Below are 13286 nucleotides of genomic sequence, written 5' to 3' on the forward strand. Positions count from 1 at the left end.
CAGCTGTTATTTTGAATGTGGTGATACAGTGATGTTGGCTGGCAGCATATATCTAACTCAGAGAACATTTATTATATTAGCCATGACAGATTACACGTGACAGCCGGCACGTATGCAGGCCTGAGAACTCCCAGCCCAGGTGGGCCCAGTATCTCACACACATACACACATACTCACAGGACTAAAGTGCCCCATTTTGATTTTAATCTGCTTTTATCAAGTTTATATTCAACAATGTATTCACACACACACACACACACACACTCATAACCCATTTCCCCTTGTGTGGGCCATGAAAAATGTCCACACAATGGTGAATGTTCTCACAATGTTGTTGTAAGGTGAGGGATTTGATCAACACGATGTAATATATACATGAGCGCGTGCTCACACACACATGCACACCCACACACATACACACACACGACTGAAACGCTGCTTTATTTTGTCATTTTATTTCCTATGAATCTCAAACAAACATGATAAAAATGTTCCTCATATAGTGCCTTGTAAAAGTATTCTTCTACTTTCTCCAACTTTGCCCTGTTACACCCTACGTCTCAGTGTATTTTAGTGGAGTTTAATGTTATAGACCACCAGAAAGTAATGCATGACTATAAAGAAAAGAGGTTTACATGGTTTTAAACACTTTTCACCAATACAAATCTGAAAAGTGTGGTGTTCATTTGTGTTTAGTCCTCTTTACTTTGACACATCTACATTTAAAACAACCAGTTGCCTTTAGAAGTCCATTAATTGGTTACTGGATTTCACTCGTGCATAATTTCATCTCAGTATATTTACATCAATTTGTGAAGGCATCAGAGGCTTGTTGCAAAATGAAACAGCATCATGAAGACTAACGAACACAAACAAAGTTCTGGAGCAATGCTTAATTCATCATCCGAAAATGAAAAGCCTATGGCACAACTGCAAACCTACCAAGACATGGCGGTTCACCTAAACTGACAGGCATGGAAAGAGAGGATCAATCAGAAGTAACAAAGTGGCACATGGTAACTCTGGAAATTCAGCAGATTACAGGTAGCATATTCTGTTGACACATAACAAATCTTTCCTACATAAAAGAGAAGTGAGAGGAAAGTCATTGTTTAAAGAAAGCAAAAAAAAAAAGCAAATCATAAAATGCTGTTTCAGTTTGCTACAAGCCCTGTACTGATACCACCATGTTTCCCCACAGTGACACATAGTGGTGGTAGCATCATGCTGTGGGAACACTTTTCTCCATCCAGTCTAAATGAGCCGGAAAATGTAAAAGTGGCAAGAAGAAAGATATTTAAAGTTTTCTGCATACTATGCAGGGGACACAAAAACATGGAAGAAGCATTGTTAATATATAGACAAATATTCAACATTTTGCCTTATATGCGAAATAATACTGTATGTATGGTTGAAAACTAACCTAACATTGCACATCATCTTGAACACATCGTTCCCATGTTCTAACATGTTAGTGGCCACACCATGCTGTTGAGATGAAACTGAACACAGGGCAATACAGGATGAGAACCTCTTAGATACGGAAAAAGACTGCATTCCTGCAGCAGGACAACAACCCTAAACATACAACTAGAGCTGCTGTGTAGGGGTTTGGATGAAAGCATTTTCATGTATTACAATGGCCCAGTCAAAGTCTGATTGAACTTGAGCAAATTTGCAAAGAAGAATGGGCAAAAACCTTAGTGGGTAAAGGTGCTAAATTAACCCAAATGACTTGCAGCTGTAAGGCTAAGGTGGTCCTACAAAGAATGACATGAAATCCCAAAAATGTATTAAAGTTTGTGGTTGTAACATGACGAGGTATGAAAAGGTAGAACATTATACCAATGCACCTAACTCACAGTACATTACAGAAAACCTACTTATACACTAACATGTGGCTGGCAAGAAAAATAAATTACAAATATCTGCCAATAACAACTGGGATAACTGAGCTGAATTTACAGATGTTAAAACTTATGCAGGAGGTGTATAATACCTAACACTGAATGCATAAAGTTATGTCAAGAACTATGTTGTGACATTGTAGGCAATCATAAGGCCAATAAGAAGTAACATATCATTTTTTGCATTGAAGTTCCCTGTTTCCCCTCTGAAAGATTAAAGGATATCTGCACATCCTCAATAAGTATCCTCTTTTGATGTTAAACCCTGAACCTTACAAAAGACCTGGAAACCCCCTCCTGGTGGTGGAGCCAAGCAGGTGCTCAGACTCCAGTGAGGCTTTCGTTAAGAGTGGAGACGTGATGGATCATACAGAGCTGTCTCTGGCTGCGGCTAGTCTGCCTGGGCCTCTGATGAAGCAGGAAGAGGCGTTTGGCTGCGGCCCTGTACTTCTGGGACATGAGGTTATAGACAACAGGGTTGATGGAGGCACTGAGATAGCAGAGCACCATGGAAGCCATGTTGAAGTTCTGGCTCAGCATGGCCGTCTCATAGTCATCTACCTGGGCGAAGAGGTTTCTGCCAATGTGGTAAGGCAGCCAGCAGATGATGAAGGCCAGCACCACCACCACTGAAAGGCAGAAGAAGGAGTAACTTTGAACAAGCATTTGAGAAATAGTTGAAAACAATATCCACACAATACGCATACTATTACAACCAAAGACAACTTATGCGCTAAAATCAGTTGACCAAGGACTTGTTTCAATGTCACGAAATCACTAAATAAAACCTTCCATTTTTTATCTTTGCACACTGCAAGACTAATCTGCATGCACCAGAAATGGTGTCTTCACGGTGAAGTTGCCAAGCAGTGAGAGGAGTCACAGTACTTGGCAATGAAATAATCAAGGAATTAGTTCTACTCCATTAACGTTTTTTTCTACAGAGAAACCTTAAACTAAATAAAAAAAGTTGAACAAATTTGGCAGATAGGTTTAACTAATTTAGACACCCACTAGGTGCAGTTGGGTCTGGAGTCCCCACCACCTTCACCCTGGTTGTGACTTAAGAATACACAGCAACACACAGAAGCTTTAGATATGAGATAACAGTTAAATAATTAAACATACCCATCACATGCAAAAATTGCTGCTGTGCTGCCTGTTTGATCGAAGTGGAAAAAAAGGGAAACTAAAAGCTGATGTTCACTTGCTCCTGTTTTTGTACAAGCTTGAATTAGTGCTGCAGCACAGACAGACACAGCAGGAAGCTAGAAAAAGTACTGCCTTGCAAAAACATTCATATTTCTTGAACTTCTTCACATTTTATCACATCACAACTACAAATTTCAATGTACTTTGTTAGATTCTTATGTTCTAGCCAAACGCAAAGTAGTGCATAATAGTAAAAAAGGAGGAATTATTATACATTATGGAATTACATTTTACTGTAGTCATAGGGACACATGTTTCAGGGTAGGTACCAGCCTTTCACATCTGAAAGACCGTTTTTGCCAGTTTGTCTGTACAGAATAGGTAAAGCTTAGTCAGCTTGGATTGGAAAATGCTATGTGTGGTGGACAACTAATATGACACATCACCCTTAACATACCAAACCAACAATAAAAGACAGTGTTGGCAGCATCATGCTGTGGAGATGCATTTGTTCTGTGGGTAGACACACCCCCAAAAACGTGTAACTGTGTTTGCAGCAACAAGCAGTTCTACAAAGTATTGAATCAACAAGAGTGAATGACAATGTATGCCACATTTTTACATTATTTAAAAAAATCTTCTCCTCTACAGCTATCTCTCACTTTGTGTTGATCTATCACATGTCAAAATTCAAGGGGTATGTATTCTTTTGCAAACACTGCAGTAGCATGCAACCTGCTTCAACATTGAAGTTCTTATTTTTAAAAGAAATGCAAGTGAAGGAGTCAATTAGAAGACAAATGTTGGAGAAAAGTCCAGCAGGCAGAATACACACCACTAATCCAGATCTGTGTGATGTATGAGCTAATCACTGAGTCACCATATTGATCAAGACGCCCTGCAGCTAAAACCATCATTAGTTTGTAATGGAGGCACAAATTTCTGTCTGGACAATAAATGTCAGTCCCATAATTAAATGGAGGTGTGTCTCGCCTAATTACTTAAAAACAACAGTATGCATAAAGTGAGCAGATGCCAAGGTAACTGCAGAATGATGCACCGATTAGAAAAAGCAATGCCGGACTGTAGCAACAAGAGAATTCCCATTAAAGCTGATTTATTTAGGATGTCTGAAGACAATCCAGGTTGGTGTTTGACAGATGTTCAGATGTGGGCTGTAAGTGTGACATCATGAGTCCTGCTCAGTTTCTTTTCAGCCAAAAAGCAGCATTAATATAATAATGCATGCATCATGATGAAACATTTGGAAATGATGTTCCGGTATGGTCACACTCTTTTTCTTCCTGCACAATATACCAGAGCTTCAAATTAGGCCAATCAGTACGAGCAGTGGAAGGACTTGATTAACTTCAGACAAAAGTAATTAACCAGATCGTATCAACTACATGGCACATGGCAACAGCTCTCTCTTCGTCAAATCAAGAGGAAAACATAGGAAGATTGTGGTGCTGCAAGAGACATGGGTGTTTTTTAACCTGAAGATGTGTCAGTGCTTGATTAAAAATCAGCTTGAGTTGTTCAATAATGCTCCTGACCAGAAGTCCTGGATTCCAGTCTGTCAGGCTGGTATTTTTATTGCTTCAGCTACTCTGAAAGGCAAAGCGATTGTGCAAACAGGTGGAGCTTAACTTTAAAAGCTCTTTCCCTACAAAGACAAGATTAGAATGCTGTCATTACTAAATCTGTTTGTCTTAGTTTCAGGGGATGAAAAACAAGGATGACCTACACCGTGTGTTTCTGGTGAAACTGTGTGGAAACAAATCTTTTGTGCAGGCTTTCTGAGAATAATTACCTTTGTGATTATTCAGAGAGCGAACATGCACTTTGGAGAATCTACTGGGTTATTTCTTTGTAATGATGAGGTTATTGCCTTCATTTATTAATTGGATAAATGACAATCCAAAATAAAACAAAAAATAAAAACAATTAACAAATCTAACCTGTTTAGTAATAAAAGTTCTGAATTATTAAACCAGCTCTCTGGAAGCCATAACCTTAGACACGAGGCATCTCCACCTTTTTTAGGTTAAAATCCTAACCAAGTATGCTGGACCAAACCCATAACCCAACCCAGTTGTGTTAAATCATTGCAAACCCAGTTCACCCCTTATTTGAACCAGGACTGAGCAAAATGACCCAAATTAGGTTGTTTATCAACCCTCGACTAAACCTCTGCAAGCGAGCGAGCGAGCGATGGATGGATGGACGGATAGACGGATGGACGAATGTTTTTGTTTTTAATCTACATTGTTGTTTTCATACTTATCCAACCTGGAAAATCTTTAATTTCCTGACTTTTCCAGACTGTAGACTCTATAAACTCTGTAAACTGCTTTTTTTTCCCCACACCCATTTAAATGATTGCTTGTGTCCCTTCAAGAAAACCAGTTAAGCTTTCTGGGGGAATACGTCTTCACTGAGTCACTTTTTAAAACTGAGCTAAACAAGGTTGATTAAGTTCTTTAGCAGTGTCAAATTTCTGCTTCTACCTCTGGCCTATTGGCCGCTGAAGATAGGCACCAGCCCATCCAGAACTCTGCAAGGACCAGCAGGTATACAGCAGGCAATGGATGGATGGGTGGATTAACTGCTTCCAGATTTTATCTCTGCCTGGGAGATGACTCACTCACCTAGGATCTTGACTGTTTGTCTGTGGGACCTCTCTCGGGCAAGGGTGCAGGGCACTTGCATGTCGTTTTTGCTTTTCCACAGTTTGTACCCGATGGAGCCATAAAGGAAGATGAGGCAGAGCATCGGGCAGAAGAAGTAGGTGGTGGACACCCACAACATGATGTGCAGCTGTCCAGAGCTGATGGCGTAGCTGGTATGCTTGCACTGACCCGTGTCGTAGTCGGGGTGTGTGTCATTATCGTACTCCACCCCTACCAGGAAGAGCGTGGGGGCTGCAGAGACAAGAGCAAAGCCCCACAGGGCGAGGATGATGTATTGGACCCGGCGTCGAGTCACCATGACCTTGCTCCTGAGCGGGAAACTGATGGCCAGGTAGCGCTCAATGCCCAGGGCAGTGATGTGAAGTATGGTGGCTGAGGTGCAGCCCTCAAAGATGTAGTGGTAGAAACGACACACCGCCTCCCCGAAAACCCAAGGCACATACTTCCACAGGCGGTAGAGGTCAAAGGGCAGGCAGAGGAAGATAATAAGGTCAGACACCGCCATACTGGACAGGTAGAGGTTGGTGGTGGTCTTCATGTCTTTGAAGTGCTGGATGATGAGGATTGTCATGGTGTTGCCTGTCACCCCAATGATGAAGATGAGGATACAGATGACTGTGACGGGTATAAGGGTTGAGGTTGGGAACAAGGAGCCCTCGTACTGGTGGTCATCTGTGTTGTACTGATCCATGGTCTCTGCTGCACCAGCAGTAAGTTCCACCGGGGGTCTGGCCCAGGGCGTACCAATCCCACTGAATAGTTTACAGTTCACTGGAAAATCTAGTCTCAGAAAGCTACAGTGGTGAGAAAAAATGATCAGAAAAACAAATCAGTATCTTGTTCTATAGATTACCAGATAATCCCCATTTATGGAACATATATCCAACCTTTACATGATTTTTATCAAATTCCAAAAAAAGAGGACCACGGTACAGGTCTGTCTAGTTAAATTAGATCATAAGAAATGTATATCAGTAATTCAGACTGTGAAAGATTTAGTGATGTCCTTTTCCTTCCACCAAACGTTCCATTGACATCCTTGGATGATGTCCTCTGTGAACAACCAGCTTCTTTAGCAATGTCTTTTTGTGGTCTACCCTCCAGTAAACAATCTTCTTCGTGGCTGTGTGAACCACAACTTTACATTTCTGTTTTATAGATCCTTATAAAGTAAATATTGAGTTTTTATTTGTTGTAGTTTTTAGTATGTTGCCATAACCACCAGAATTGAAAGAAATACATGTCTGAAATATATAACTTTGAATTACTGAACAGTTATGAATCTACACGTGATTTTCACTGTACTGGATATTGCATTGATGGAATGATAATGGTGGAAGATCTTAATTGTAATTCAGACAATAATTTTTAAAATATCAGCATTTGTCTGATTTTGATCTCCGGCTGATTGATTTATACTTATCTTCTACTGATTCTCTGAACCTAAATACATGTTAAACAAACTTTGTAATCAGGCCGACAACATTTAGACGTCAGATGTATTTCATTTAAATGACAGTTCACAGTTGTTTGATGCATACCTGCAGTCCAAACTTATAGAAAACTAAATAACTGCTGATCTGCCCATAATAAACAAAGAATTACCATAAATCACAGGTGAACTGAAAATTAACTAAAAGTTTTTTATAATGTTAGCAGTGAAATGAATTGTAATAAAGAAGAAAAACATTTCTTAAACTATGAAGTTCCGTCCTAAAAGAATAAAATAAACATTTATTGATGACGTTACCTGAAAAACTGAGTTTGTTCTTCCAACCTTCCTAACTTTTCCTGGTCTCTGTGTGCCGTTTGAGAGCAGCAGCAGCAGCAGCAGCAGCAGCAGCAGCAGCAGCAGCAGATGATGAGGGTGATTCACATGAAGTGGGAGTGCCTGCCCTGATGCTCAGACCTATAAAGCTGCATGGAGAGATAATGAAAGCAGCACCTCGTGCAAAAGTCAGGGAAGGGAGGTGGGGGGTTGCTCCTCTTTATTAGAGAGGAGCAACCAAATACGCGTTAATATGTGACAAAACTATAAGTATAATATAAAATAAAAGCCCGATGCTGCAATGTCTTGGGTCTATCACATTTTTCTTAACTACATTATTATTATTAAAATATTTGTTTAAAAATTTTGTCTAAATTATTATATTATTAATTATATTTTATAATTGATGGAAAATTTGTACTAGACATTCATTCATTCATTTATATTATTTATTAGGTATTACATATTGTGGTGTTACAAGGCTTTTATATTTATATTTAATTTTTTGACTTCCAATGTATTTATTCTTTTTGTTGCATGTATCTATTTAACAACTTTAACATATTTTTAGATTTGTATCCATTTGACTGTTTCATTTTCTAATTACATTTTTCTATTTATTTTTATTTCTGTTTGTGGTTTATGCTTATGGATTTTAGTGTCTTTTTAAATCTCTCTATTCATTCATATTGAATTTATGAATGATCCATTAATTTCAAAATTTAGGTGTCTTTCTTTACATGTGCCACACGGGTTTGTGCGATCTGTGCCCCACAAATAAAGTTTGATTAATTTACTGATAATATGAAATGGTAAAAGATTAAACTCAGCATAACAGGGTTGGAATAAAGGAAACAGCAGTGGGGAATAATGACAGTATGTATAGAATAAAAAAATAAAAACGTAACGATGATAAAAAGGTACGATACAAAAGGTTTACTTTAAAACAATCTTAAAAGAACAGGCAGGGTAGAATGTGTAAAATTTGCATTTAAAGATTATTTTTATGTTTATTTTATAATAATAATATAGGAAGTGCATAGAGGATTTAAAATATTTAGCTCTTACAAACTAAAGCTCAATACAAATGTGTAAGTTGTTTTTTAGTTATCTGAATTTTGGAGAGGATTCTGGAAATTAACTGGGTGCTCAGGCTTATGCAGCAATCAACACATTTTCCATTTTTACCTCCAAAGCAGCATCACTCGCTGAAGATTGCACGTCTGCTGTGACCTCGGTTTTCTGTTGGGTCAGAGCTTTTCAATGCGTTGGAAATAAATGAGTCAACGACAGTTTATTATGAGGATGAACCCATTTCTGGATGAACCACTCAAACCTCAGAGGGTGAGCAGGAGCCCACCTGCCCCTCTGTCGCCATTTCCTCATGTCAAAGCAAGACATCAGGGAAAACTTGCCTGTTTTCTTTCAGGAGTTTCCAATTCATCTCTCAACAAGAGCCAACGCCATGTACAACGCAGTGAGCACGAGCATCGAGCACGAGCATCGAGCCCACTCTCACCCTCGTCCATCACGGTGGCTGCGATTACACCATCCGGGTTCGCTCTGGCTGTGAACGGGAACTGCTGCATCTTTTTCCAGACGCTTTTTTACCAGTGTCTTCAGGATGCACCCAGAGATGAACTCTGAAGACCCGGCAGAGGAAACATTTGAACTCTTAACATGCTTTGCTCAGTAGTAGGATTGTTTTTAAAAGTCTTTGAAGTGCATTTTCTTGATTTGAGACACCGAATACTAAAAGAGCAGTAAATAATAGATGCATCAACAAAACGACAAACGACACACCATTCACCCATTATTTATTAAAAAATAAAACAAGAAAGGATAAAGCAAAATGGAAACGTTGGCAAGACACATATATCCTACCTAAGCCCCAGATAAAAGATCTGCAAAAACTTTAAAAATATCTAGGGGGTATACCTTCCTGTTACTGTTTTGAGCTGAAATGTTTCTCTTTAAAGGCATGGGATTCTGGGATAAACATCTAGAGGAAGGCAGCTGAATGTCTTTTTAGTTTGCTCTGAAACCGGGAGACTCATTATAGAAAAAGCCATGTCACTGAAATCTAATCACCCACTGTAGCTTGTCTTGAACATTAATACTTGAAATAAATCAGTCACACTTCTGTTTGACAATGTGAGAAATATATTTAACATTTAGACTGCAGCCTTAGATCAGTAGAGTTTGTATGAGTTTAGCCTACTTCATGTTGTCATACAGGTGCCATTTGAGTGCTTTCTTGATTCTACAAGACTGACAGTTATCAGCTGGACATTTAATTCATCATTTAGTAAGGGGGTAGGGGTGATGTGGGGTTGGAGGATTACTTTTTTTTTTTTTTTTTTACAAATGAAATCATTCTTTTTACATTTTGACGATTTGAAACATTGCAGTTTTAACAAAGAAAAAGCTGAAATCAGTAAGGTGGCAAACACCCTTTTTAAGACACCGTATAAGCAAAAGCTTTTGACTCAGGATACCAGTATTTGTGTTTTGATATTGTTCCAGCCAGAGACAAACGCCTCCTTGTGGACTAAGAAAGTCTTAATACTAATTTAAAACTTATAAAACACATTGCAAGACAAATGTTTTTGGTTAAAACCACTAGGAAAGCAAAGACAAACACGCTGAAACTTCAACCATGATGAAGAATTATAAATTGTTTATTGTGCATGGATCCTTTGTAGATATCATGGCTATACAGATACACTATAGATACATATCTATGATTATACATGTTTCCCATAACGAACATTGTAAAGTGATATGTCTGGTAGTATGTATAGTATAACAAATCTTTTTGGAATGTACGGTGTATGAGGTAACTGCAAACATTAAAATTACATAAAAATGGTCTTATTTTTTTGTGCATATTTTACACATTTTTGTAGTTTTTTTTTTTTTCCTTTTTAAATCTCTCCAGCCAAAGTAGCAAGCCAGACGGTGAAGAGGTGTTAAAATGGCACACTTTGCGATCGCTATCAAAAATAGGAATTTGAATTATTTCAGTGTCAAAGAGGAGACATCAGAATGTCTGAAAGACCAGATCATGTAATTATTCAGGACGTTTTGCAAATTACCTGCGTTTCGTTTCTGTTTTTCCAGCGGCAGCAGCAGAGATCTGCCAAACACTAGACTTTACAGCCAGATCATCACTGAGGACGAGTCAGTGTCAGCAATCTGTTACAAATACTCAACATACAGAGAAAAGGCAAACTTTAGATTTGCATGATAACACATTTATGTATCCATCATTCCGTGATTCATGACTACTCAGGATTGTTTTAATCTTCTGTGGAGAGTATTAACATATATTACTTCAATATTATAAAAAAATATACTTCACACATGTATGAACTGACAAAAGGAACAAAAAAAGAATCTAAATATAAAGAACTACTTTTCATTTTTCTCAGGATTACATATGTTAATAACTAACACCAAATGAACGCTGCAAAGTAAAAGGAAATAAAACACGTTAGTGTTTTCTAACACTAAAAAAAGGAAAACATCAAAACTTAAGAGAAAATTAAGAACAAAAAACTTCATATACTGTTTCCTCCCCTCTCCAATTAAGGCCTCTGAAACAACTGGTGTATAGATTTCTTTTCCTTATTTTTTTTTAAACTTTTATTTCTGCTGATAGATGAGCTGTTTCAGTGACACGTTATGCAATACTACGGCTTTTAAAAACACCCAAAACACAAATAGGGCTTGCACAATCTCAAAGTGTGCTCTCTAAAATGCATCACAAGACCAAAACCAAATGCAGACAGTCAACATTTTCTTCCACTAAGGTGCATAAATCAATTACAGAGGAGAAAACAAAATAAGAAACATACCAGAAAGCATACATTTTTTGTGCTGAACGACAATATTTCAGAGTAAAGCAGCAGCATGATTGTAAAAACAAGCTACAGTATAACTATATGATAGTAAAAATAATTAGAATTCACTGTTAGTTTGGTTCTTGTTTTCTAACCTTATACTTTTGATTCTGTTTTTCTTCTCCACTAACCTGCTGATCCTCGTCTCCTTGTCGTACAAAAATGTACAAACATTTCTTCAGTTGTTTTTGCATCCTTGAACATTCTGAACTTGAAAAAGGTTGAAAAGTGCTAAATGAACGCTCTATAATGTGAAAGAGATATTTTGTGTGTCTGTAACTCCTGCATGGAGTGGGGGGGAAGGGAGTTAGGTTCCTTCATCTGGGCGTGAAGCCCTCCCAGCCGTCTGAGCTGTGGCAAAAACTACACAGAGTACATACACACACCTGGACACACACCTCACTGTGCAAACACTGGCCCCTCAGGTCCCACAGTCAAAAAGCACGTCGGCTAAAGACAAAACCTACAAACTATTTTTGGAGCACATCTATCAAAACCAGCTTCATACTGGACACGGAGATAGAAATATAAATATGGACAGTTTCTATACATTTAATAAATGCGCCACCATCACCCAAACTCTTTTCCCAAAATGAACCACTACGCTTTCAGAGCTCGTTCTGCACAGGAGGCCGATCGTTTTGGATTATAAATCTGAATGGAACGAAAAGCACGACTTTGGAGCGGGCTGACAGTTAGGAGAGTCCGGAAGGAATCACAGGTGCCAAATGAGATGTTACATCCTTGAGTTATAAACACACACATCCTCCTGCTGCACCCCATTTCAGGTAATGCGATTACGATGTCCAAACCGGAAAACAGTTAAAGTACAACTCAGAAAACACAAGACAGAGAGATGGAGGGGGCAGGAGGAGGGAGAATAAAGCTATAACCCTGCAGCCGGGTGGAGCAGACTCCTCATTTAATGACAAAGTACTGGATGACAAAAGCAATGAGGATGGCAATGACTGCAAAAACCATGAGGAGGAGAAATGCACACTGCTCGTCCGTCAGGCTCTGTCTGGTTCGGATGGACTCTGCGCCGGTCCTAGAGCCGGGGCCCGCCGCACCGCTGCCAGACACCGTGTCGTTTCGCTGCGGGGAGAGGGTCACCGTAGGGCTGTAAGGTCCGCTGAGCTCCGTGGCGTCCTGGCACTGCCTAATGGCGCACACACGGAAACGATAGTCGCTGCTGGGCTGCAGGTTCTGGACGTGGAAGGATGTGGCAGAACCTCTGAAAGCCTTTAAAAAAGGAAGAGAAGATAGATTAGTTGTTGAAAAGAGTTGCCTGCATTTGTGTTTAACCCCTTCACTCTGGTATCCCTAAATAAAATCCAGAGAAACCAATTACCAAAATTTGATCTTAATATAAATCCAGCCTCAGAGGTTTGTTAGAGATCACTGGTGAACAAACGGAATCATGAAGACCAGAATAAAGTTGTGGATATGTTTAAAAGATGGATGGAGCTTGATCACTGGGTTATGCTGGAAAGAATCTTGTTAAAGGCTGCAAAATACTTGACGTCAGCACGTCAAACATATAGCCAGCCCTACACCTGAATGGTTTACATCAAAGCATATTCATGTATTAGAATGGCCCAGTCAAAGTCGAGAACAAAATCAAATTAAGAATGTGTTGCAAACTTGTACGCCCCAGTTAAAATTTGACAGAGCTCGAGCTTTTCAATAAGGATGGGCAAAAGTATCAGTCTGTAGAAAACTGCTAAACTATTGGAGACAGAAACTAAGATTTGACTTGACAGCTGTAACTGTCCCAAACGTTGGTTCTGCAAAGTACTGCCTCATTGGGACTCAATACAAATACACTTCTCTGAATTGTATTTGAAAAACGTTTTGAAAA

The 13286-nt window shown here is 39.0% G+C and overlaps 2 protein-coding genes across 6 annotated transcripts in view; both read right to left on the minus strand.

Moving 5' to 3' along the window:
- Nucleotides 1-435: 435 nt before the first annotated feature.
- Nucleotides 436-7611, minus strand: mlnr (motilin receptor). Its single transcript, XM_047392297.1, has 3 exons — nucleotides 7503-7611; nucleotides 5711-6546; nucleotides 436-2536 (listed from the first exon to the last, which is right to left on the minus strand). The coding sequence occupies exons 2-3, from the start codon at nucleotides 6441-6443 to the stop codon at nucleotides 2229-2231; spliced, it is 1041 nt and encodes a 346-aa protein (XP_047248253.1). The 5' UTR covers nucleotides 6444-6546; nucleotides 7503-7611; the 3' UTR covers nucleotides 436-2228.
- A 2572-nt stretch (nucleotides 7612-10183) lies between these two features.
- The window catches only part of fndc3a (fibronectin type III domain containing 3A), an 80160-nt gene continuing 77057 nt past the window's right edge, over nucleotides 10184-13286 (minus strand). For all 5 annotated transcript variants that reach the window (XM_047391250.1, XM_047391249.1, XM_047391251.1 and 2 more), the window contains one exon: nucleotides 10184-12667. In XM_047391250.1, coding sequence (XP_047247206.1) covers nucleotides 12344-12667 — 324 coding nt within the window. In that variant the 3' untranslated portion in view covers nucleotides 10184-12343. The remainder of the gene's footprint in view (nucleotides 12668-13286) is intronic.

The sequence above is a fragment of the Girardinichthys multiradiatus genome, chromosome 18 (assembly GCF_021462225.1).
Source record: "Girardinichthys multiradiatus isolate DD_20200921_A chromosome 18, DD_fGirMul_XY1, whole genome shotgun sequence".
NCBI lineage: Eukaryota > Metazoa > Chordata > Actinopteri > Cyprinodontiformes > Goodeidae > Girardinichthys > Girardinichthys multiradiatus.

Excerpts from the sequence above, each read along its gene's own strand:
- mlnr (XM_047392297.1), bottom strand. The coding sequence starts at position 6,443 with ATGGATCAGTACAACACAGATGACCACCAGTACGAGGGCTCCTTGTTC. Across the intron at positions 2,537-5,710 it reads ACAAACAGTCAAGATCCTAG|TGGTGGTGGTGCTGGCCTTC; the intron begins GTGAGTGAGTCA and ends TCTGCCTTTCAG.